Genomic DNA, 26,460 nt, shown 5'->3' with positions numbered 1-26,460 from the left:
ATTACCAACTAGCCCAAACCTACACCTTATTAAATATTGCCGTTCGACGCGCTGTCGAACTTGGTCCATGTAGCTTGTCAACTTACGGTAGATCCACTTAGAAAGTTTGCTTGGAGACAAGGGTGTCGTTGAATATGCAATTTCTTATTCCGAGTTAGTCACCGACATTATCGCAGTTAATCTTTCCTTATTGTAACCATTTTCACGAAATAGTACGTCAACACCTGTTGCTAGCTATAGACTGGATGCTGAGAGAGCGCGACTACTGCTGCGCTTGTCTTTAAGACTGGACTTAAAATCGTCGAATACGCAGCCACCTCCCAATAGTGAAGCGTAAACGAAAGGTTCCTGTGAACGGCATTCTTTGAATAATGGACTGTGACACATGGGGCGCCTGTGCAACGGAGTGACGCGCTTTGATAGACGTCGCTGAGCACTCACTATGGGCGCGGAATTTTTTAATTGCACTGCTACAAATGGTCATAGTTTGTCGCCACAGCACAGTCAGTAATTGCGTTTTTGATATTTTAAAAACTTATTTGGCTGTCAGTACCAGCCAACTAACAATCTTTACTGTCAGTCTCCGAACGTGTAATCGGTAATGGGTAACTATCACAATTCAGTTGTCCAGCTTAAGAGTTCAAGATTCTAACACATGTTTTCAGGTGTCTGCCTACACTGGTATTATTGTGCCTGAAAGGTTTTGCATTCAAAAAGCCTATTTTTAAAAATCGATCCATTTTTTCTTAAACATCTGGTAAAAGCCGCATAAACTTCCGTTGAAGATTGGATGCGAGACGCAAGCCGTTCTTTCTGGCCAGCTGCCCACCACGTCCACCAAACACGTTACGTTGCAGAGCACATACGCGAGGCGGGGAACATACAAGATGAGGATCCCTTGAATATTGTGTTACGGATACTCATGTTGACTACCCACTAGCCCTAACCCTGACCCTTCTATGAACATACAAGAAAAAACTAAGACACAGAGCACCGGCCCCCGAGAGCACACAGGGCCAAAGGATACTCGACAGCCGAAGGCACTTCAACCACGCTGTTGCTGTTCGCATTATTCATTGCAGTATATCGATGACAAACCTACTGATGATACCTTCACTGTCTGTCTTAATTTTAGTGGTTAGAAGGCAAAGAAGCAGCTATTGCGGCTACCTAACTAAGCAATCAAATTTGTGTTTAAATTTACAACATTCTTATTAATGACTTCTTTGCTTTCTCTCACCCGATTGTGAAATTGAGCGCTTGGAGAGCGCGACTAGTCCCGCCAGGATTAACGTGGCAGAGATTGGCATGCATGCGCCGAAACCAGTTCACGATGGTGTATATTCTCTTCATTGTTGCTTACGGTAGCGTTGACAGTGCAGCTGGGTCTCCTGTTTAACTAACAAAGTTTCGACACACGTTTCATGGGGATTTATAGACCATGTATATAGACTGTCTATAAACTCTATAAAAAAAATTGTGTAGTTGGTGCACGGCACTCGCCGCCGTCTGTGACTATGTCATGAAAGCTGCTGGCACAAGCTCCACACCAGGGATCCATCAACGTTCCTTTGATCGTCAGTGCCTCAGGTATCAAAGAAGTACGTGGGAAGGATATTGTCGTTGAGGGACGCTGTGCTAACGTAGCAATGCTAGACGCTATGGTATAATAGTTGTGGCGGTAGGTTAGGATAAAAAACCGGCGAAAGCAGAACCGGTGTTCTGACACGGTTGAAAACGCTTGTCGTACCGGGAATTCTCCACACAAGCATAACTGAAGATTTTTTTCTTTTTTCGCCGGAAACTGTTTGCAGGCTGGCTACTCATTGAAGTTATTGAGCAGACAAGGGTGAAAAAGTGAGGGACTCGTTACGACATATGTATTAAAGAAAACAACAGTTAATTGAACTAGGGAAAGCATAAGGGAATATTTCTATTTCTTTTTTAAATTTTTTGGTGATCAACAAAATTTAGTAGTGCAGGTCCGAAAACTGATTAGAAAAGTGGTTAGAAAGTAGCAGGAAAACATTCCCCTACGTTTTCTTTGGTTTCAATGACTCTTGGCTTCTTTTATATATACTTATTGATTTAGTAGTTATAGCGTATCATTCCGAGTTGCTAATGTTAATAGCTGTTCATATTTTGGCACGTGCGTGGGTATCGATGGCTATAGATTACCACCTATCGTCCCGTGCTTGACTTGTGGCGTGGAAACGAACTGAAAGCGCAATTTTTGTAGTGTAAATCACGTCTCTCCATTCCTCTCTGCCTGAGTACGAAGAAAGCAGGGTCAGGAAAAGGTAGTCGCATTTATTTGATATGAGTTATTTGTTGTTAAAGATACGCACGAAAAGCCGTGGCTTGTGCTATTTTTACTTTCGTGTCTAAAATTAAGACTACCTGTTAATATTCAGCGGCATTCTGTGCTTGGATCTTCAATGGAGACGCACCCGGTGCATTTGCCCCTGAACATGGTCACCATACATCCCTCAGGGCAGTCAGCACAGGGACTGCTATGTTCGGTTCCTCCGTCTTCATGGCTGCTATCACCACCACTGCCGTGGGACTCCGAAGTTGGCTTTGACTGCGTCTTGTCTTCGGATTTCGGAGGTGGTTTTGTGGCGTCCTCGGTACTCTTACTGGCTTCATCTTTGCTTTGGCCGTCATTAGCGGCTTCCGGTTTTGCCTCTGGGTTAGGATCAGAATTCTTGCTTTCAGTGGAGTTACATGAGCAGTGTTTGCACGCGTCGTCAGGGTCTTTGACGGCGACGCAGTTCGGTCCTTGTTTGGCACACTCTAGGGGGGGACACTCCTTGTCGTCCGCTTTTTGGAGCAAGCAAAGAAAAACAATTCATTTAGTTCCGCATATTGCGAAAATGACACTTTACTGCACCGCAAGGATATTTTAGCCTAAGCAACTTTAACTTTGCGCGATGTAAAAAGTATTGACAATGTTCTTTGTTCATTGTGTATAAGATAAATTTGAGCGACATATTGGCACGACTACTAGCATAAAGAAGTAAGTACGGAAACAGTTGTTCCCGTTGCTCCTTCGGCACAATTCTTCTCTACGTAAGATGCGTGAAGCTTGCGAGGAATCTGGAAAGAAAATCATCTGTTCACCTATGATCATTAACGCTTCTGCGACTGCTGTGGGTAAAAAAAGTGCGGCAGCCTTGATGTGCCAGGTATTTGCGTTCTCACACAGGCTTCCTCTGCCAGCCAAACTGTTTCCAGAAGTTACGAGTTCACGGACAGTGTTTGTTAGCGAATATTTTTGTTTCGCGCCAGAAACTTCCTATTTTCTCAGTGCAAAGCGTGTTTTCAATCGTGATACTATTCAGCAAAGAGAAACTGTCACCCGTACCCAAAATTAAAACTCTTGCAACAAACGATCGAGGAACTAAAGACACGCTTTTCTAAAACTGCTTTTGCGCACCATTTTGCTCCTAAGAGACGACTTTAAGCCGACGAAAGCTGGGACAAATACCTTACATGCTGCACTTGCGGGAGTCAAACCCACCAACTACATTAAAAGCACGTTACAGACACCACATAATCACTAGTAGCCCTAACTAGTTAGATGCTCTATCAAAGAAGTTTGGTTCATGTCCTAAAGCAGAGCATGGCAGTGCCTCAGAAGAATACTTTGAAGTCACGAAAAGTTGCTTTTTGGATGAAGTACTTGCTCTCAGCGACGTTTTCAAGAAACGTATCGACCTTACGAACAACGTATCGAAAGGCTTGAAGGAATCAAATTTGTACCTCCGTACCACAACACATGGTATACTAAGCCCGAAATAAAAGCCATTCTTCACCACTATCACAACCTAGGTACACCACAGGAGAGGACTTCACTATAATTATGTCTTTGTGACTATCTCTGTGATGATCTTGCCGCGGCCAAGCTTATTTCAAGTGACCTCCTGATCGAATCTCGTTGACTCCATTCCTCCCACCCGTAATGTTACCGTTGACTTTCATCCAGTTCGTTATCTTAACTAACCATAGGCAATCTCCATTCTCACCTTTCGATTTCCGCTAGGAAAGCAAACTTATCGGGAGTGCTCTAATGCCACGTACCTCGTACGTCCCACAGAATGAGGGCAAACACGAGCGCTAATCCCAACATCATGTCGACAAACCCGGGACTTGTGCTTCCGCTGCCAGCTCGCCTTCCCGTCGTGCCTTTTTCACATGCTCTAATTACGAATGCGGGGCGTCTCGAAGTTCGTTAGTTGGCTATGTCGTAATTCACTTCGCGCCGGTCAGCAGCAGCTGGCCGAAGCCTTCCGACTTCTTTCATCGAGCCGGCGGCCAGCGCGGGCCCTGTCCTTTGGCCAGAAGCCAGGTTCGCACGATTGCATGCGATCAAAACACATGCTGCTGAGGTCTGGTCAAGCGATTTATTCTATTAAAGCGCTGCGTGAACGAGTAATGGCTTTTCGTGACTCTAGTGGCGTCTAGGCACAGCGCCAGTGCAGGTGTTGTATTTTTTTTCTCGAATTTTCTATTCACGTCAGGGTGCACATGCGCAGAACTGAAACGAGTTATCAGTAACGTGCATGGACACAACCAGCAACCACCGACACCTACGCCACCGGCTGTCTGAGGTCTGTAATCAGTTGAATGTTGTTAAGTGAAGGCTCGTAAACACTATAATTCTATACACAAACAAATTTAGGGTACACTAATTGCAGTAAGCGTTGAGAATGTGACAGCATCAATTTTTAAATGCCGCGCGATGAATGAATGTTTCGAAGACAACAGCTCCTATTGTCATTTCACATATGGTTACTAAATTAACCGCGCAAGAAATGTAGGCACATTTACAAATACGAAGCCTGTCTATTTTAATGTTACATTTTGGAAAATTGGCATTTATCATATATATAGGGCTAACGTCATCTCAAATAGCTTTCATGACGTATGTCATGCGAATTCATTTTTTCAGTTGCTGTCTATTCAAGAAAAGCACTATGCTTGACTACTGTTTCCTTTCACCGTGTGAACTGTATAGCATACAGCTTCAGAAGCCATTGTAGACAGTACGTCCTTTCTTGAGGAAATATTTTGCAGCATAGCTATGATACGCACGTCACGCAGTGATTTACATGCGGCTACATTCCATGATCACATGACCACCCTCTGCACATGCCTCGCATTAGCTTTTTCGCCTTCACGTACCGTGCATGTCACATCCTGCATGCACTCGACATCTCACTTCACAATTATCATCAGCCTGACTACGCCCACTGCAGGGCAAAGGCCTCTCCCATGTCTCTGTTTAACCCGGTCCTTTGTCAGCATCAGCCTCTGTAATCCCGCAAACTTTCTAATCTCATCCTCGTGCACCTAACTTTCTGCCGCGCCCTACTACGCTTGCATTCTCTTGGAATCCACTCCGTCACCTTTAAGGACCAGCGGTTATCTTGCCTTCGCATCACAAGCCCTGCCCCAGCCCATTTCCTCCTTTTGATTTAGGCTAGGATATCATTAATACGCCTTGGTTCCTTCACACCTCTGCCCGCTTCCGGTCCATTCACGTTACACCTACAACTTTTCATAGCTCGCTGAAATTTCAGTGATCGCCGGCTCCGCTTGCAGAGATTTTACACTACGGTAAACACCCCACCCCTTTCGTCAGCCTCCATGTGTCTGCTCCATAGATGAGTACCGTCTTAGTGCGATCTTCACGGTCATCGGGTAGGACACGTGATCGTGAGATGCCCCGGACGTTTCGAAACGCCTTTCTAGATTCCTATGTACTTTGCGATATCAGTGCACCTTAAAGAACCCCAGGCGGTGTAACTTTCCGGAGCCTTTCACTGCGGTGGTATTCATAGTCTGAGTCGCTTTTGGACGTTAAGAACCGATAAACCATAAACCACAAATATTTGAGACGCCGCAAGAAGCCAAGTAGATTAGAGCCCGAAGAGATGCGGCGGGTCCAACATACGCAGCATGCATTTAAGACGTTGGCCGTAGATGCGCTGCCAGAAAACGTCTCCATATCTGTGCTCGCATATTTGATAGACGGTGTAGGACAGAGTTTACGCCAACCGGTGCAATGTAGGATACTCAAAGATAAGAGTATCGCCTGTCTTCGAATGTTGCGGCTGCCAATTAAACGCCAATGCTCCAAGGAAGGAACATTTGTGGAAAACTCTGTGCCAACGAAAGACAAAACAGGCTTTAATTTATTATTTTTCTTTCACGAAATAGCCAGCTATTTGTCATCACATTTGTTCTGATTCGCTGATTTCAACATTGTTCTTTTATTGTGAAAGGGCTCCACGAACACTGGCTCTGGCAAGATCAAAGATAGCAAAGATACAATTTCGATGTCTTCCGCCATTAGTATAGAATATATAGAAATAAAAATTTCGACAACGGATGTTTACGAAGGAAAATGAGAAATTGCATTTACTATGTTCCAATTTTCGAACACTGGAAAGTAAAATGTTTGAGTGCAGTTTCCATACTCGCCGCATAGGCTAAGCCTGTGCAGCTGCTGGTACTGCATCTCCAGCGACGTATTTCCATGATCGCCGGCTCCGCTTGCAGGGATTGTTCACTGCGGTAGACAGGCGTGGCCTTGATTCTGGCTTCATTCCAACCTTTTACCCAGAGCAGTCAAGGCACGTCGGCACACAACCAAACTGAGCTGCCAACTTTCGCCGAGCCCTCCACTTCTCTCGGCCATGTCACGTGACCAGCTCACATGCCAACTGTCAGCGCACCTGCGAACTCAGCCATGCCACGTGGTCTCATGAAGGCACACACGCCGGCGAACATTCTGCGCTCGGCCATGTCAAGTGATCTTCCCACGGCAGCACTGTCTCGACTAATCAGCTTATTTTATCGCAAACCACACCATGTTATTTATGGCTAAGCACGCCGTGTCTTTTCCACGATGAGGCTTCTATCGCATTATAAAATACATGTGTTAGGATACTGTGCTTTGAGCTCTAATACAGGGAAGTCAAGCTAATTGAACTACTATAGAGGCATCGGTTAATACTTGAGGGTCGACATACCTGCAGTGAAGGGAAAATTCGAATGCACTTTTGTTTCTCTCTCACTCATTTTACAAGAGGCTAAGAAAGAAGTCAAATAGCTCTAGTGGCAAATGGAAAGAACTTTTTATTCTAATATGTTCCAGGTTCGCAGTTGTTACTTGCACTCAAGCCTTTCTGTCTTGCTGTTGCTACGTTGCTATGGTCTGACGTCATCGCTGACTGATCCACAAGATTTTTACGTGATTACAGCAGTAATAAGTAATACGTCCAATCGCTTAAATTTTCCCACACTCTTGGGACATGAATGTTTTTGGGTTTTTTCATCGTGTTAAGGACTTACAACGTTAATTCTTCTGTGATTTAGTTTATTCATCGTTGTTTCCACCAGGCCATTGAGCAGGGCCTTTATTTAATGAAAACGATTTTGGTTGCTCAGCTTGATATTAAGATGGCGCGCCGGTACATCTCCCAAATGGACTACCAGTGAGACACGTCATCTTCAAAGCCGACCAGGTCCACCTTTGGGAGCCACAAACCAGCGCGGCTTCGTGGTCTAGCTGTCGTGATTTCTGAGTCTCTACCTTCTGAAGAGAACTCCTCAGCAGTGTTTGCAGAAAGTATGGACGCACAAGCAGCAGAATTGGGCGCCTTAAGCTCCTTGATGCGGTGATGGAGTACCGACAATGTCCCTGCGGCGTAGTCTTCGTACTCGATGACTGACGCAGTCTTCTGCCACATTCTCCTCTCAAAGGGAAGTATCAAGCTGCTCATTAAGCAAGCGCACGTCGTCGCTGAAAGTCTTCAGTCGGTCATCAAGTGATTTCAATGCGTGAAGAGTGCCGGCGTCCGCGCTCACGAGGTTGCTGGACTCATTTAGCAGCCGGATGGGCAAAGCGCGCTGGGCTTTGCGCTAGTTTTTCAGGAGGTCCATGATGTGTCTTTAAGCCGCGTTTGTTTCATGGCGGTCTCCGGAGTTGTGACATCACAACATATAGAGGAAGGCCCACAAGTCGCGTTAACTGCTTTGTCGTAGCCTTGGAGCTAGTAGGCGTAGCACCTAGTCCCCAGACCGAGCTGTGCAGCCGTCCGACTCCAACAGAGCGGTTGTCTGCCAGTGCGACATACATGATCTTCCAAAGAGGAGTTTCCTCACACCCTGCATTTTGTAACTTGATGTATGGCTACAGTTCTTCAAAACCTCTTCTTTGGGGTTGGCGGTAATGTGAGGAGCGCACCTGCCAATGGAGTTCGGCTCCCAAGAACGCTGCAGGATTTCCGACACAATGCAAACAAGAACAGTCCGTTCGAAGCGCACACACTGTCCCGACTAGGGAAAGGAGGTGTGTATGACGCGGGGCAGGGCCTTGTAAAGTACATCCAAGCTTCGTATGGATGGTTGCAAGCCTGTTGGACACATCGTGGGAGCGCACTTTGTTAGAAAGGAGCTTCGAAATTTCGTGAATGGTGACAAAGTTCGCTTGCACACTTCCAGAATTGTATGAAAGCAGGTTCGACCGGCACACAGTGTTAAAATAGTAATTAAGGAGTAATTACCACTTAGCCGGGCTGCTACAAATCAAACGTAAAGGAAGTGCGATGGTGCTGGCAAAGCTAATTAAGTTTCTTCGCAGCCGTATGGCTGCATTCGGGCCAAAGCAGCGTAATAACTCCCCAGTCAAAACCTACACCACCTTGCGGCTTTCCTATAAATACATTGGGGAGAAATAGTAGGTAGCTGAGAATAGATGTATAATAATTTAAACTTTATTTGTTTTTTACCTCCCCGCGCACAAACTGTTGTACCATTCGCATTGAATAGTCTTTTCAGCGACACCTTTCAGCAACGATGACTTAACGAAGTGAAAGATGAACGTTTACTCGAAAATAAAGACTGCAAATGTTTGCGCTTTGCCGCGTAAAACACTGAGTCCGTTGAAAGACAACCTTCGTCTTTATTGGTCTTCACCTGAGCACAGCGCCGCCTATACTCGCGCCGTTCGCTACCCATAATCCCCCTCTCCATCTCCGTGCCCTTAGCAGCGCTTCACCTCCTCGCAATCGTCGGCCTTCGAACGATCACCTATCCGAACAATTCGCGCCGTGCTCTTCAAAGATATGACGTAACATATACCATGCAGCCCACGGCGTTATGCTCGCTTCTCTCTCCCCCTCGGCGCGTCGCCATCTGCGTGTGTGTAGTGATTAATATTATGGAAGGGGCTGGGATTGGTTGGGGATGATGAAGAGAGGTGTGCACAGCACTGTAACTGTCTCCATTGGAGGGATCACCGCAACGGCGCTGTGCATAGGAATGGGATTAAAAAGGACAGAGTAGAGGAGGGGGTCGGTCGCCATCTACGCAGCGCTAGTACGGCTGGACACCACCTCTCTCGTATGAGCCACACCACCTCACCCACTGTCTCCGAATCTACAGCACCTGAGCGCCGAGCGTACTCAGATGCGACCACCCGTAGCGCCATCTAGTACCAACGCGTCCAAGCCGTACTACATCGGGGCCTCTGGTATGTACCGTGCAAACAAATGGGGACCAACACGTGTATGGCTGCCGGATGAAAATCTGCCTTTACGGATTTATATAACGTTCTCACAGTAAAAAAAAAAAAAACTGGCGGATTCAAGAAACTAGTGACCAGCTTGTTTATTAAATAAATGGCAAGGCAGCCGCAACAGACAACTCTTGACACTTTTCTTCCTCATACGCATTTGTTTTTTCTTTAAAAGCGTAAAATGCTGAAGGTTGAATCAGCCGGTTTTCGATCAAGTTTTAGGAGCTCTCTCTTAGACGAGCAAACACTCACCAAAAACGGTTCATCAGCGACCAGTCAATAAAGAAGGAAAAAGCACGCACTTTCTACCAAATAAGAATGTTCTTGCATATCTCAGAGAAGGGAGCCAGGTGCTCTTAAACTGTTGAGTACTAGAGGGGCTGAGATATTTGAATTTGCTCACACAGAATTCATCACGATTAACAGAGGAGGACAAAATTTTTAGTATTCTTAATGTTTGAACAATGTTCTGCGTAGCTGAGAAATATATAAGCATGTCGATAACAGAAATTCACTTCCATCAGCCTTATACAGCATAGGGTTACCCAAGAAAAAAAGAGAACACACGCCGCACTTAGTTCGGTCCCTAGGCATTGCATGAAACGCCCGTGTAATGTGCGATATGAAAGCACAATAAAGAAATTCAGGCAGTCGGAACTCGTCCGGACCCTTCACGCTACGGCAACTCACAGCTCGTGGTCAGTTTTGAAAGAACAAACGCCAGATACCATATTGCGCCGTTTTGTTTGAAAAGTACATCCATGTATTGCACTGGTGACCTCGATGAGCAATCACTGTGTGTATGTACACAAGAATCCACACGTAATAACCGCAGACTCTAAAAGAGAAATGCGAAGGAATGCTCAAGCATTCTGCCTTCAATCTTGCTATAACTGCCAGGCAAGCATGCAAGGAGTCGTGTTGGGGTACGATAACTCCTTTCCGCCGACACAAAAGAACAAACTACTTACATATTCATGAGATGAGCTTGCCAATGCCGATACTTCAAAGACCACCAAGGCTATATCAATTCTATGCGCCAAGAAAAGAAAGATAGAAACCCTGGAACAACGTAGCGCCAGCAAACTATTGGCACCTTTCCTTCCTTCGTTCCAGTTCTGTTTAACCTTCGGGTCAGCCTGGTTGGCCAGCGTGCTCTCCACAAGACATAGGCACGTGCTACGCAACACCTCCTTAGCATTCATGTAGGGTCCATTCTAGTCATTTCCTTGCTCATGTGCTCTATCAGCCACTTAATCGTAGGTTGCACACGTTTAACTAAGATAATGAGGTCGTAAAAAAGGGTCTTTAGATTAGCACATCCCACCCGCCTCTCGAAGTCATGCGCATTGTGAAGCAATTATGGTTAACTGATTTTAACTTATTTTTTTCTTCGCGAGAAGAAGCTGCAATGCTAGAATCCTCTTCTAACCATGCTGTGACGCAACCAACAGGGTGACGCGGTTGGAACTGGCCCATAGAAAACCAGTTCGTTACCCCGGCTTATCGAAGAAATTGTTGGAAGTACAGTTTTAAGCTTCTCACATTCAAGTGCCCGATACGTGTAAACTTTCCGTTACGTAATAGGAACACAACACTCCCAGACCGTTTTCAAAGTCGTGTTTGTCGGCTTTTCTTCTGACAGGCTTCCAGCAGGCTCAGCTAAAGGGCCGACTTTTGTTTTAGGCAGGATCCCCCAGAGTGAGTAGTCAGTATGGAAAGGGCACAGCGTTAAGGCATGATAGAGGCACTTAACTTTAATGAGCCTAATGAACAGTACTGAAGCCCCTGAAAATTTTGGAACTAGTGACAATATTCACAAGAACTCTGCATTTGCCTCTCTGTCGTGTCTCGCGCAACCTCCCGCCTCTTTTCCTCCGGCACTGCCTCTTCCATGCCCTGCTTTCCTGGACTAAAGTCTCTGCATTTTGCAAAGGTAGCGCCAACTCCTCCTCTCCTCGCCGCTTTCTTCTCGCCCCTCCCTCTCGGCCGCCATTAGTGAGCGAAGCGCGCGGCCGCTACCGCTCGATTCTTTTCGACCGCATGCGACGCGCTGAAGCGCTTGCTTGAAACGCGACTGTTCTGGACGCATTTTCCACGGACATCCCCCATCGCACCGTCTGCATTTTGCTTAAACAAATAATGCCGAAGTGTACTGCAAAATGTTTTGCTTCGTGCATCAGCACAAGCAAACAACGACGGAGAAAACAGGATAGTGTCCTTGCACCGAGCCGGTTCCATTCCATTTACAAGTCAAAAGTCTACAAAGTTACAAATTTGGTCAAAACTCGGACAAAATAATAAAAACGCATAACAAATAAATGGCCAGCGAATAATAAACTCTCCTCTAATTGTACATGCGGGCGGAAAATTCGTAACGGAAGAACGGGGACAGAGGAAAAAAGTTGAAACTAAAATAACAGAAAAAACAAGGACGCCCGAAACTCGCTTACAGATTAACTTATAGTCCATGCGAAAACAGTTCAATTATAGGGTCATAGAACAAACACGTAGTTAAAAACATAGTTACGCCGGTTTTCACAAGGGCAGCTTTAAAGTATATTGCAAGTTATGTTGCTTTGGTGAATTGGTGGTATGTATGTGCCAATTCCTTTTTTATCGCACGCACCTGATCATCATATGCACCGCGGCAAAATGAACCCTAAAAACAACTCGTGAATACTTTTAAAGACACCAGTTTCACAGCCTCCAACCTTTGCGGAATCTGTTTCAAACGACTTGTGGCAACGAAATTTCGTGAAATCTATGGGCTGCGCGGTGGCTGAGCGAGAAGACTTCTTTAATAACTCATTCTCGGCCGTGTGCACAAATGTTTGCAAATGGAAAGAAAATTGCGAACAGTAAATATTCTGCTCTAATTACTGTCGCAGCTTCAGGTACCCGGTGTCCAATACGAGCAAAGTAGAACAATCTCGCTTTCATTGGTGTCGAAACCGCACAAGAAAACGCGGCTGGTAATGTTGCGCTGCATTTTTTCCCTTTCAAGCTAAGCGTCAGTATTAAGCCTCCCGTGATCTGAACGGCTTCCAGGCGCACGTATGCACAAAAGGGTTTAGTAGCGATCGACTTACCTCGCAAAGCCTCCCTCGGTGGCAGTCAGATTTCTTTCTTCCTATACGGTGGAGCCATATCGCTCGCCGTTTGAGGTTTCGTTTGCCACGAGGAACAGCAAAAAGCTTGCCCCCCTTTGCGATGCTATTCGAATATCCCACAGCACAGCAAGTCGGCATCGTGCTGCAGCCGAGCGCGTCTTCAAAATGTAGAAAGCCTACGCTCACGCAGAGCGCACTTGTGTCGCGGTGTTTCTACGCTCACTAATGGCGCCGTTTTCCCGCGATAACGAAAGCCGCGCTGGTTATTCGTCACGTGTGAAGCCTCGTCCAATGGGAGAGCGGAAAACGGCGAAATATTCAGGAGAGAGGTAGAGGGCGGGGAGGAAATTCTCCTTTCCTATTTGAACAATGGTTTGCGCTACCTTTGGAACATACAGGGGCCTTATCCTGGACCGCATCCACGCGCCATCTGTCGGCTGTTAGTAGCGAACATCGTGTAACTGAATGACATGAGTTTCATTTGTAAATCAGAGGAAACTAAATACTACGGTGAGATAGTGCACGAAGATGTTGAAATAGGTGGTCTACTCTTCCTGTGTGCTGCAGAATATGAATTAAAAAGTGCTTTGTCGCCCCAGCTAGTTCTGATGGCTATACGAAGACAGTGGGGTTCTCGAAAGACTGAAAATTTTCGTGGTAATTTTCAATGTTCAGCGCCATGCAGTTTGTGATATGCCCTCCACTAGCTGGAAGAGTTTCTCCTGATATTTCTGGGTTTCTTAATCAAAGAAATGAAGCAAGAAATTGCCGCCGTGTTAGAAGCTAGTGGGGGGAAATACTAAGCGAAATAGAAGCCTCCAGATGGCGGCGCCGGCAAGTGTGCCTAATCATTTAAGTAGAACAAGTGCGTTCTAATTAAGCCGCAAAAATTTTACAAATACAAACACCTTGTCTTAAAATGCGTGCTTGAATAATTTTAAGATTTACCTTTACAGAGGTAATATTTGCGTTCCTCAGGTATCTTTCTCAATTCCCATGAGAGTCTAATGTACGCACCATTTTTGAAGATTTTAACCTTGCGAAAACAAACTTCAGTCGCGAGGCCTTAAATAGAATGTTCGTTTTCCCATTGCTACAAGTATATGCTATAATTCAGTGCCGCAAGGTCTATACTGAACCTTTGTCCTGGTGACTGAGAATGTTGAACAAAAATATCTTTCTCGGTGTATATAACTGGTGTGTTAATAGGATATGGAATTAAACCTAGAAAAGTGTTCGTTCGGAATTAATATATTCTTGAGATTCTACATCAAAAATACCTACTGGTTATATTCAGAAACAATTTAGCATGAATCGCCCATGTCATAGATATTTGCTTCATAGCATATAATAAGCCTTGCTACCTTATTCCGAAGTTCATAAATGCTCGTGATACGCCCAAAATTCCCGCATGCAAAAAATTATTCTAGAGAATCTAGAGTACGTTTCTGCTTTATGAGATATTTTTCCCTGCCTAAAGAAAAAGCATCTGATTGAATTGGTCCACCGGAAATTTAATTTGTTTATTTGAAATAAATACGAAAGACTGGATTGATCTACCACACTGAAAAAAATTACCACATGCCATTCTTGAAGTGCGAAATAAAATGTTCTCTTTAATATTTAGGCAAAACGTTTAAACACATAAAGAAAAAGTACCTGAACCCGAAATACTAACTTATTCACAAGTTAATCTCAGCAGTCAGGGCGTCATTTGTTAAAACTAATTTTTGCGATGACAAGCCTTTAGCAGAGCCTTCTTCAGTGTGCCATTCTTGAGTGGAACTGCCTTCCAATGTTCAATTTCTAGTCCTAAAGTTTTGTTCGTGCCTTTAAACAGCACTTCTTTCATTGATTCAGTGCCCTATCGTTCTGTTATATTGCTCGTGTTCTTGCTAGCTACATTCTCTTGGTTCTTTTTTATTGTTTGCTTTGTATTGTTGCTCCAGCATGGGCCAAAAATTTTTGACTGCGACATTTTAAATAAATGAATAAAAAACCCTTCCTGAAACCAGCCGTCGAGCACTCTAAGTCATGACAGCCTTAGAACGCAAGCATGTGTTTAGAGAATGCGCCAGCGTTTGCTAAGGTTCGCGCACATGTCGTTAGAGGAAAGAAATGCTAAGCCTTCGGAGCTACACTTACACTGAGTTAACTGCTACGACCAAGTTGTCGATGAGCATATAGTCAATACCCCTTCCCGTTATATTATCTCGTCACTCGCCGTTTGCTTAGAAATAGCAATAAAGCATTAGTTTATTCTAACACTAAGTCAGGAACGCCGACCCGAAAGCTGGCGTTTCAAATGGGAAATACGCTTTGTCTTCCACAAAGAAACCTTGTTTACTCTCTTCCGGTTGAGTCCTGAGTAAAGATCACTGGAGACTTACGAAGGCACATTGATGAACGAGCATCCTGGATCTTTGAAATCTAATGTGTGAATGCAATGAACTCATGCTGTTTAATTAGTGTATTCATATAAAGAAGAAAGGAAACATAAGCGCTGACTAAAGGATGGGGTTAAAACGTGAGACATTTTGGTATTGAGTGACGAAAGTTTCCGCTTCTAAGCTGCGGAAAGAACGTATTCAGTTGGCTCCTGAAAATCGCGGTGGTGGTCATAGGATGCTTGAACATCTCATCATAAGGAAGCAGGACGGGTTGAACGCCTTTAGTATGTAATAGTCGCATAACAGAAGCCAGGTAGACTAATACAGTCCAGAAAATGTGCAACAGGGGGCAAACGTTTCCAGTATGAAAGAGAAGTTATTTAACTGCATAAGTGTCATGCTCCTGCTTTGACTACCCCAGACGTGAATAAGTGAGACCACCTTTCATCTCTGTCAGTGTCGTCGCGACTTTTGTCCCCGGTACAGCAGTTAGGGTCGCTATAAAAGAGAACACATTGTGTGCATGGAACATATGAGCGCTCCATAATTAGGAATAAAGGCACACATTCTCCGTTTTTTACAAGGTAGCTGCTCTCAGAATGAATAATGTGTGTGAGGAATTTTCAACTTCAGTGCAAAAGTAAAGTTTTTCCTTTTCGTTCTGCAAGCGGAAGGTTGTATATAGTATAACGCTGCTTGACGTGCCAGCTTCAGTCTTTTTTTTACAAAATTGGAGCTGAATACTCGTCCTTTACAGGCAGTGCAAATACACGTATGAACAAAGCTGCTACAAATTCACTTGTGTATTTGGTGTTTACAGCCAAGTTGTTCACTGAGTAATCATATGTAAGGTTCAAGCTAACGGTACAAATAAATGGTCCTTTAATGGGTTTATGCAGTAACTGCAGATATATACACACTGTGTTAAATGCCGCCTTTACAAAAATGCCTTCATCCTGACTAACAGTCGAGCCGGTGACCACAGCTTTAACTCATGCATGATGCCTCCGCAGGAAGCGAGGTCTGTTAGTTCTTTTCGCACTTGAAATAAAATGTTCGTTCACTTGCCCTCCTCTTTCTCACTGGTGTTTCTTTGCATACACACTGTCGCATGATTCACAAACAGTCCACTAACTGAGGACAATAACCGACTCAGAACACAACAAAACCAGTAGGCACCGTGTTGGAGTTTATGGAAGCACTCCTCAAAATGTCCGTTTGACTCTCAACCTGAGCGCCACATAAGTGGCCACGTTTAGGAGCACCGCGAAGGCAACGAGCGCAGTGGCACACACTTCGACGCTGACTTCGTTGAGACCCATGAACCGGATGAATTCCGATGGCTCCGTGAAGAGGCAGGGGACGGACCACTCGTCAGGCTCGGCGCATTCCATCTCGGGCCGGTCGTAGCCATAGATGACCAGCATGCATCCCTCGTAGGCGTAGCGCACGAACGACACGTAGGAGATCCAGTGAAGGTAGCGCGGCATCGCCCTCAGCGTCACGACAAACCCGCTGAAGAGGAGCATGGGTATAGCCACTGCCGGTGCCAGGAAGACGGCCACCTGCGAAGTGAGAAAGGTACGTAGAGCTCGCCTTGTATTCACTGAATTTATAGGGTGAAAGCAATTAAAACTGAGTGTCGATGGTTGTTTTTTGAAATTGGATTGAATTGTGCGGTTTTAAAGTCAAGATGCTAGTCAGGCTAATAGGGACGCCGTAGCGGAGGGCTCCGGATTAGTTTAGACCACGTGGGAATCTTTAACCTACGCTCGCATCGCACAGTACACGGGCATGTTGTAATTGGCCTACATCGAAATACACCCGCCACGTCTGAGAGCGAATCTGTGACGTCCGGTTCAGCAAATGAACCCCAACGACATTGAGCCACAGAGTTGGGTGGTTCTTCGAAACACGATGGAAACAAATGTACTAGGTCAAGCATCTGTCGTAGAGAAAGTGCAATTTCCAAAATTGGCCGTGAAACTTGATTTAGTTCGTAAGTTCACTGCACGCACTCTTTACACTGGTGAGAGGAAATCTACACTTGGCTCCTGTCCTCTCCTTTTTGTTCCTTTTTTTTCTATGAACTGCATACGTGAGGGGATGTAGTTGGATGGTTTAAAGGGTTTAACCTCCCAAAGCGACTCAGGCTATGAGGGACGCCGTAGTGGAGGGCAACGGTTAATTTCGACCACCGGGTGTTCTTTAAAGTGCACTGACATCGCACAGTACACGGGCATTTAACATTTCACCTCCATCAAAATGCGACCGCCGCGGCCGGGATCGAACCCACGTCTTTCGGGTCTGCAGGCGAGCGCCATACCCACTGAGCCACCGCGGCGGCGCTGAGGGGATGTGGCACTTGAAATTTATCTATTGATCCCTGCTTCGCGCCGTATTTGTCGAACAATACCTCTTCAAGACCGAGCAAGAAGCCGTAAAATTTCTCCTCATATGCAAAAGATAAAATAGCTTCCACATTTTTTTTCTTTTTCCTGGCGAAGAAGTGAAAGGTAAAAGATTATCGGGTGTGTCATTTAAGATAAAGCTGCCATTGGCTATACGAACTGCGCGCACGATTACTCGCATGCGTAATCATTAAAGGCTTGCCGGGAAAAATCTAGTAAGAAATGGACGATTAAAGCGTCCCAGCTTGTCGAATGTCATTGTGAGTAAGGGGTGCCGTAAAAGAGGACTGCATAACTTGCTTGAACGAGAAAAGGCCAAACGTCCTTAATCAACACATAAGCTCGAGCTGTAGTGCATGTTAGATACAACCGTTAAGGGACTTATTGTTCTGTGCGGTTTCGGTGTGTAACTAATATACATGAATAGAAAACTTCAGCTGTAAACCTGTATCGTAAAACTCAAAACAGATTAAAAAACCGGCAAATTCAAATGGCATTATATGCCGACAGAGGCAAGAAACAAACACCACAGGGTTTTTATATGCTACCTCAATGGCTCCTTATCTATGTCACGAAGACACAATCAGTCCAGCTTTCCACGTTTGCAGCCACACTTTATAACAGCGAGAGAAACAAGACGGCACGCGACGATTCATCTACACCTAGAGTACCTATTGGAAACCATGACAGGAGACGGCTTTCTAGATAAGATGTAGGCCTACAAAGTGATGTAGGATTGAAGAAAAATCTTACAATGCTTTGTAAGGTTGACGCAGAACTGCAGTAATTGCATTTTATTGCTATCAAGAAGTACAAGGGTCGTATTCCGTAAAAAAAATGTTTCGCATTTCCTTCCCGCTCCCGTCGACCATTGGCCTGCTCCGCCTGTGACGTCAGGCCTGACAGCTATCAAGCAACGCCGTTGGCCGTTTCCTAAATCAATGCAGGGGCTGACCTCGGGCCAAAGAGGCAAAAGAATGGAACTGGACGAGAACTGGTAAAAAATAAAGACCACTTCCTCGCGTATATCACCTCTCTCCATGCTTCCAAATGAACAACGACCCTTGGAGCCGCTTTAGATAAGCGCCGATGAAGGTACGGACATCTGCGGTGTCTGGACGCCACATATGTATTCAGCGCCATATCAGAACAAACTCCGCACAGCACTCTTCGAGCTACGAGATAATGCGCGGACGTTATCACACCGAGCGGTCGTTCGCGCCAAATAACAATAGCAAGATAATGGCACGTGCTGTTGCCGTACTCTGTTGCTAAAGGCGCTTTCTGGTTGGGAGAAGTGCGCCCTCTGGCGAAGCCTGACCACTGGCAGAACGGAACTAATAAGGCGTAGGAGTGCATTGTGCACACAGGCATTAAGTGTAGATGATGTCAGGACGGCGCGAAAGGAACAAGGACGAGTGAGACACAAGAACACAACCGGCCAAACGCCAACTTGCAACCGAGGTTTATTCACCCTTGCATTTTATGACGCACCCGAGCCGTATCGCAGTAGCCTATCACACAAGGATAAGAAATTGTAAACTACAGTCAGAACTCAGGAAGTAGGCGCTACTTCTAACAGACCGGAAGATATCTTCAGCACTACACACCTGATACCGGATAAAAGCAAACTTTTTTTGAACTAGGTCCCAAGATTGTCTTCAGTCTTAAGTCCTAAGTCCAGATCATGACGGAAGCTGAGTAATGCACATCCCGGAAAAAAATAGCTTTGAACTTGAAATACATTGGCATGAACCTGTTCTTTAGAAGGAGCATTTTTAAGAGACTCTTAGCTACAGCCCTAAATTAACTACGTGCTTTCTAAAAGAAAGTCATGGTTCATAGCTGCAGGCGATGAGCCTCGCTCACTGGTGCCTAATTATCCTGTTCCTTGTCCTTGTCCAGCAAACTGCCTACTCCCACCCGCCTATTTGAGGCTCTGCCGCCCACTGCTAACGTTTACTTTTCCTTGATATACACACGAAGCTTCATACAATGCCGAAGATACTAAGCAGAACCACTAAATGGTTCCGGCTGGTTTATTTTCTATTCCGCTTGAGCCGCACATCGCACCCTCCGGTACTTTGATTGCAGCTCTCATTTTCCTATTATTTCGCTATTTTGCGCCGCCTTCATGGTTTACTTATTTATTGTTTTAGACGCAACACGGTCGCCGATAATCTCTCTGCTGCTCTAAACAGTCTGGCACTTTTTTTCCTGCGTCGAGTGCTTACCTCGACGCTTGCGAAAGCCCCGATGAGCATCCCCAATGAGTGGGCGACTAGCGTCAGCAGGATGCAGAGGAGAGAGAACATGAAGAAGCGGCTCATCTCTGGAGGCTGCGAGGTCATCCAGTAGACGATGGCCACAAATATCGACGGGTAGGCCACCTGCACAAAGCAGCGTTCAGTGCGTTTCTACACTGCTCACTGGAAGCACTGCGCTCGCTCTGCAGTGAATACGCAATAGTACAATTGTGACGTAGCAAAGATTTTACTTTATAAGGCTTCCTGCAGATTACTATCCTTATGTATATTTAAACTCAAATAATCAGCGAATGAGCAAATCATTTTGTTAGTTACTTGAATTCAACCAATAACGAATAAAATCACTACCTGATTCACTGGTTACGTGATTGATTGACAGCATGTAATATGTAAGTAGTGACTTGATTTTCCAAACGTACATTAGTATAGCTACAAATGTGATAACTGCCTTGGATATTTTCACTTCATTTTTTTAGAATTCTTTAAGCCATCAGAATGCGTTAGATGGAGAACAAAATGGTAAGCGAGCATTGTTTAAAATGTATACACGCCAGGATTTCGCCTCCTATTTGCAAGAAAATATTTCACAGCAAAGAACTTCGATGCACCATGTCGCCAAAGAGGGTACAAATAGTGCATTGCTGACGCAGAATGTAAACAGCCCATCTCATACAGGGCTCTAAAAACAAAATCAGTGGTTAAAGAACATCGCTGCAGAGGCCCTAGCGTAATAAGGGCTCCATCAATCCTCAAGGATCACAGCATCTTTACATGATTTGCTGCATGGTGTATGAAGCGCCGTACTTGCAACTACAAACAGGTAATTTGCCATCGTAACTTTAGCATGCGGCGATCCGTTGTTTTTCTTGACCTATGAATAAGTGCTACCGCACGTTTTGCATTCTTATCCCTTAGGAAGTTTTCAATTAATAAGTGTATCGCGGTGTGCCGATCGGTATGCGTTCAGCAGCGTTTCATCAGAGAAGAAGGGCATACCTGAAAGGGAAGTTCAACGATGCTCTTGGACAGGTAGTAGGCCTTTAAGGTGTACCAAGAGTTGTACCGCTCCCGCGTGAACACGGCGGCTTCTAGGGGATCTGCAAATTGACAAAAGCCAGAGAGAGAGAGAACATGTAGGAAGATCGCTGGCCACTATCTTCATTTTTGCTTAGCAGGGGGGAAGCGGTGAGGTTTTTGACAAGCAGCCATTACTATGACAACCACAGCGGTGACCTAGTGGTGTGAGCATCCGCCTCGCACGCGGGAAGTGCGGGGTTCGATCCCCTGTGCCGCCGGGTACCACCCAGTGACACAATGAGCACAAGCATTCCCCTGGTCTGATGACCGGCTTATTTATGGTGAAATTATTGGGAAATGGGTCTTTGACCCCACATTTAGCAGAAGAAAAATACCTTGTGCCATGGCGCTGTTTGGCCACAGATGCCCTTGCGCCATAAAAATCCATCATCATAATCATCATCATAATCATCATCATCATCATCATTATGGGGGCAAACTGGGAGCAAACAGAGTGCAATAATCCAGCAATATCATTGTGATCTGCTCTAGTGATTATCACCTGCAGCATCATGGTCGCTTTCACGATGAAACTGAAACATACAGACAACAGGTAGCCCCTCTGCGGCATTGTTAAAAATCAGCTGCTCAGGTGGACGAACGTTATTCTCTTTAAACAGATTTCTGCATTTATTGAAGAAGCGAGTGCAGTTCTGAATTTTTCTTTAGTAAACATTATCTCTAAAAGTTGTGTTAGCCACACTACCGAAAGCAATAAAGATGGTATCACACTGCAGAGGCGTATCACACTATAGGCCCGCGGGCCAGAATGCTTTCATCTTTTTTCACTACTTTTTTTACAGATTGTTTTAACGTACGGGCCCACATCTTCTTCGGCGGTACTCACAGTTGAGGACGACAGGCATCATGCCGGTGAAGGTGAGAAAGATGGCGGAGAAGAATATGAGTGTGGCGTTGTTGAAGAAGCTGTCCGCCCTTTGGCCGATGTCGTAGTAGAGGAGACCCATGCACACACCGACCAGCAAGTGCGTAGCCAGCCGAAGGTGGAAAACCATCTGTAAACGCAGTGACAATAGTGTTTCTGAATACGTTGCAGATATTCCGAGGCGTAGTCTTAAAAATGCCTGCTCACAGACTGACTCAGGCAACTGACAACGATTATCAGAATGAAAAACTAAAGCGAACATTTATACGTCGCATAAGATCCGAACGACAACTGCGCTGAAAACGTCGGATATGTCAATGCCTTCAGACTAAGGACTCGTGGTGTCTGTGTCTTTCTTAAAGTTTTTGAATGTTCTGAAATAATGCTGACCAACATACCCAAGAAATTATACTTGCGAAATGACATGATTATGAAGCCGGTTTCAAAGCATAAGCGGAACATCGGTGGAAATAAATTGATTAAATAAGTGCTTGCTTTTGGGGTAGTTTGTTCATAATTTTAATGGCGCAAAGGAAGAAACACAGGAAGACAGAGAGATAGAAAGAGCGCCTAAGTAATAATAACTACCGAAACAAATGTTAAAATGTTCCGAGACCAAGGCTAAGTCCCAGCTGTGATGTAAACTGCCTTGCAGACCTGTATATTTATTCTTACTACCCATGTTTGTCTGTTACCTGATCTCGAAGCCCCGGAAACTAGCGTTTCTTCATTGTGTTTTCTCTGATAACCGGATGTCGCAGCCTGGTCTAACAAGCGGCCTTTTGCTGAGACTTAGAACGCAGCAGCGGTTCTAATTCTGAAGGCCCGACAGGTGTCGAGCATTCTTATTTTGAAGCTCGGTGTTATTTGCATTTTAGAGGGCAATCAGGGCATAATGAAGTTTCCTTATATCCATAAACTACATCATTTTAAGGACACACACTACTCCAGCTGAAGACAGAGCTTTTATAAGCTAGAAAAGGAGAAGAAACTGAATATAGATGCCGCCATCACCGACTGCTTTCGAAAGTAACACAGAATTCGGGGGTACGGTATCCCAGACGGTATGGTACACTGTCATTCACTTCAAGAAAGAAAAAAAAAACACTGGAAGCAACCCTTCCGGTTTTGACGTAATGAGTTAGAATCGAGCGGCGTGAAAATTTTAAAATTCAATTTTCTCAACCCTAGCTGCGTGTTTTGCTGCCGAATAAACGTTAAAAAACCCGCAAGTGCAAAGCAGCAAATTGTTACTAAGGGCAATAATAAGATTGAGTTTTTCTCTTTCCGTCTTTAATACCGAACTGAGAAGATGCAGTTGCGTTGAGCCGAGTCCATTGGAAATGGCCGCGTCTATGATACAGTTGAACTAAGGCGAAGCATGCGATCGAATACATGACATGAAAGAATTTTAAAGAGTAGTAACGCTTTTCATGAGCGCCTGCTGCGAAAAACGCATTTTTTTTTCTTGGTAGGGTGTACAGCGCACAGCCAGGACATGTGGAGAGAGGGGTGGCAGATGGACAGAAGCGTTGACTTCACAGACGGATCGCCATGATGAAGAACGCATGTTATCGAAGGTAAGCGGCTCAACGGAGCTTGGAGCGAGGAGAATCGCTAGTAACTTTTTTGCCGTCGCGTGGAAACTTTAACTTGAGCGATATCGAGAAGCACCGCACTTCTGACAATGACGTCTTAATTCACGTCGCCCACTTCACAGGTGCCCCTGCTCAGCACAGGCTGCATATTAGTTGCATCATAAAGAAACCTTCAAGGCAATTAGAAATTGGCCTGCCTGCGAGGTACCCGGCTATGTTATTATTCTGCTCTGTAAAACACTTTACTTGACGGAAAGCCTGTAGCACTGACGCCTGTCAGCAGGGCAAAGGTACGTAAATAAAGATATCTCAACGTCATTTGCGACGTGCTCTCGATTCCAATCCTAATGAATCGCACAAGAATAACTGGCATATTTTGAACAGGATTCAGCCACCAGCCCTCCTCTGTACAATTTTCGCTGCGAGTAAGAGAGACGCGATATTTTTTTGTAATGATATTCTGCAGGGTGCGAGTGACATTGTATTTTCTACAGGCGTTGCCTCACTACTGTGTGGTTGGGCATCTATTGCTTTATAGGTGCTGCTCTCATCATATATGTGCTGCTTAAGGCATGGTTCTAAACAGTGCCATGCAAGGGAGTTCTAAGTAGATTTACCACGAAAACAGGTACGGAGTGTCCTTTAGAGAAAATATTATGCATGAATGTCTCATAAAGGGTTGTTGCTCACCGGATTCCGAATAAGGGAAAGGCAGCAACGTTTGAGAAGAACATTCATCTGTACACAGCACGGAGCTGTGGTGACTAGGCGGTGGTCGTCCTGTAATGAAAAAAGCAGTATTCAGATAAAAGAAAATTCAGCTGTCGGAGCATTGCTAGGAAAGAAAACGCATTATGCAACATATGTGGTACACCGTCGTTTATACGCTTAGAACAAAATCGTGAGTGTGGGTATCCTACTCGAGAAACAGCACGCTCATCACGCCCAGGACATTTTGGCAGCGATTGCTGTCTGAGATGCCTTTTCTAAAGTAAATGGCACCCACGTTGTCGTCGCGCTGTGTCATAAACTCACACCTGTACCTCAAAGGCAACGGGCAAACCAGCTGCAATATGGCTCTTAACCAAATAGGTCAGTCACGTCGGCTGCAGAATTGCTGATCTCAATAATCTACCACACATGGTCATGTAATTTAAATATAACGGGGCAGATGATAAAGGGTGTTCAAATCTGTAAGGTTGGTTCTTTAAGCTCGATGGGAAGAAATAGAATAACTATTTTGTTGCCCGACATTTTATTTTTTGGGGTGATGAGAAACTAATTACCAGGGGCAGAGTAGGAACTTACGGACGAATAATGCGAAATCATTGGAATTCTATTCGGATTTTAACCGAATTCTATACTAGTTCTGTTCCAATTCGGTTTATATTGTATTGCGATACTATTAATACCCATTCTATTGTAATTGTATCCTATCGTATTGTATTGTATACAATCGAGAGTTTTGTAACATCACTTTTCGTTCGACGTCGGGTTTTCGTGCCGATGAAGCGTGTAATTCTTTCGCATTATTGTGTATCACTCAGTCAGTAAAAGAGTCCGAGAGCTAAATAGCCCCACCCTTTCCGTTTCCTGCCGTGAAAGAACACCGTAAAAAAAGGAAAACTAGAAATTCCTGTTGCCCGTTTAGTGTGGTTAACTGGATTTCTGTCAAAAAAAAAAAAACAACTGGGCAATGTACGTCGCGCTCAGCGCTATAAGAATTATTCCCTTGATTAACTCAGTCTCGGAAGTTTTCCGAACTTTGAAGCATCGATTGAAAACAGATAGATAAGAATATAAAAACACATACCTGCTTCAGCAGAGGTGCTATCGCAGTCACCGGTTCAATGAGATCATCCCCTCCATTCGCGAGCGATTTTGGAGCAGCACTGCATGGCACTGGGTCACTGTGCCGCTCAGCGTAGCGCACCAGGTCACCCTTTACGTCACCATAGTCACCTGAAGCCACTTCAATCACTGGATGCAAAGGATAAAAAATGAAGTGGCTTATCTTGGCTAACCCTGGAATTCAGCGAAAAGCAAGAACGCCTGCTAAGCGTCTGAGACTCGTCCGTGGCAGCTCCGCTACACGCTCGCGACAGCCGTTCTATATATGCCCACACGACCACGTGGCTATGACGTGGTATCACATGGTCTTACGACACCCTCATCGGATGTCATCACATGGCTTCACATCATCCCATTGGATGTTCTTAAGATCAAAGGTCAACCCAAACGTCACGCAATCCCGAAGGTCAAAGCTGAACTAAACACCATGGGTCAGGGTGAAGGGTCAAGGGTTCCGCACCATAACCACACCATATCTGGTCACACACGGCTAACGTAGTTGGACTGAAGGTCGTTCAAGGTCATTCTACCTAGCGACGACTGCTTTACCTAGCGTAGTGAAGGTTTTCGCTTCAAAACATGGGTCTAAGTTGTTGAGCCACAGCGGCATTTCCGCCAGATCAACACGGTGCTTTTAAGACATGCAACATGTAGAAGTATGAAACGAACTTAAGTGGGGTCCTCCTTCAACATTCTCCTTCCGAAGGTGAGTACGACTCTGCAGCTTCGGTTCACTTCGTTTAGGAGCAAAGTGTGAGTGGCGCAACAAAAGAAAATGAGACGTTAAGTACATATAAGCGATACCGTACCAAAGTCTGCGGGGTTGTAAAATGCAGGACAGTGCAGGCTGTTGGCTGTGAAGAAGGTGAGCAGATCTCGAACAGCGCCCTGATATATGCAATAGCCGTCCGCCAAGATGTATAGCTGTGGGCAAATGGAAACAAAGAAAGAAATGTCTGTCAGGGAATAGAGGAAACTCCACCCGTAGAGTAATAAGGGTGTAATTACTCACTGGCATTCCCTCAAGCGTAGCCATGCGGCTACAGTAATTACTCCCTTGTCCCAATCCTACTCCACCTTGGGGTTTACCCTAAAACGTTTTACGAGCCCTGTTCCCACTTCGAGATACTTAACAAATCGCTCTCGCCCTACTGTAAGCTTGCCGTCCCGGTTAGCTCAGTATGTTGAACGACTGCTCCATTGAAGCGGTGGTCCCTGGACAATGATGAATTTTTCTTTAAGTACGAAGGTCCTGAGAAAGCTGCATAGCTTTCCTTT

At 45.1% G+C, this 26,460-nt stretch overlaps 2 protein-coding genes across 5 annotated transcripts in view; both read right to left on the bottom strand.

The window, feature by feature from the left end:
• Positions 1-2,290: 2,290 nt before the first annotated feature.
• On the bottom strand, positions 2,291-4,193 carry LOC144135056 (uncharacterized). Its single transcript, XM_077667814.1, has 2 exons — positions 4,084-4,193; positions 2,291-2,823 (listed from the first exon to the last, which is right to left on the bottom strand). Exons 1-2 carry the CDS (start codon positions 4,133-4,135, stop codon positions 2,411-2,413), a joined length of 465 nt encoding a protein of 154 aa, XP_077523940.1. The 5' UTR covers positions 4,136-4,193; the 3' UTR covers positions 2,291-2,410.
• An 11,687-nt stretch (positions 4,194-15,880) lies between these two features.
• LOC144132702 (ATP-binding cassette subfamily G member 4-like) overlaps positions 15,881-26,460 on the bottom strand; it is a 91,696-nt gene continuing 81,116 nt past the window's right edge. For all 4 annotated transcript variants that reach the window (XM_077665290.1, XM_077665292.1, XM_077665291.1 and 1 more), the window contains exons 8-14: positions 25,992-26,106; positions 25,145-25,311; positions 24,022-24,111; positions 21,695-21,863; positions 20,767-20,867; positions 19,738-19,893; positions 15,881-16,657 (exon numbers count right to left, since the gene is read on the bottom strand). In XM_077665290.1, the coding sequence (XP_077521416.1) occupies positions 16,298-16,657; positions 19,738-19,893; positions 20,767-20,867; positions 21,695-21,863; positions 24,022-24,111; positions 25,145-25,311; positions 25,992-26,106 (1,158 nt within the window). In that variant the 3' untranslated portion in view covers positions 15,881-16,297. The remainder of the gene's footprint in view (positions 16,658-19,737; positions 19,894-20,766; positions 20,868-21,694; positions 21,864-24,021; positions 24,112-25,144; positions 25,312-25,991; positions 26,107-26,460) is intronic.

This window comes from Amblyomma americanum, chromosome 5 (assembly GCF_052857255.1).
Source record: "Amblyomma americanum isolate KBUSLIRL-KWMA chromosome 5, ASM5285725v1, whole genome shotgun sequence".
NCBI classification, from domain to species: domain Eukaryota; kingdom Metazoa; phylum Arthropoda; class Arachnida; order Ixodida; family Ixodidae; genus Amblyomma; species Amblyomma americanum.
The sequence above is the reverse complement of the archived record's forward strand: the minus strand, read 5'-3'. Positions and strand labels throughout refer to the sequence as shown.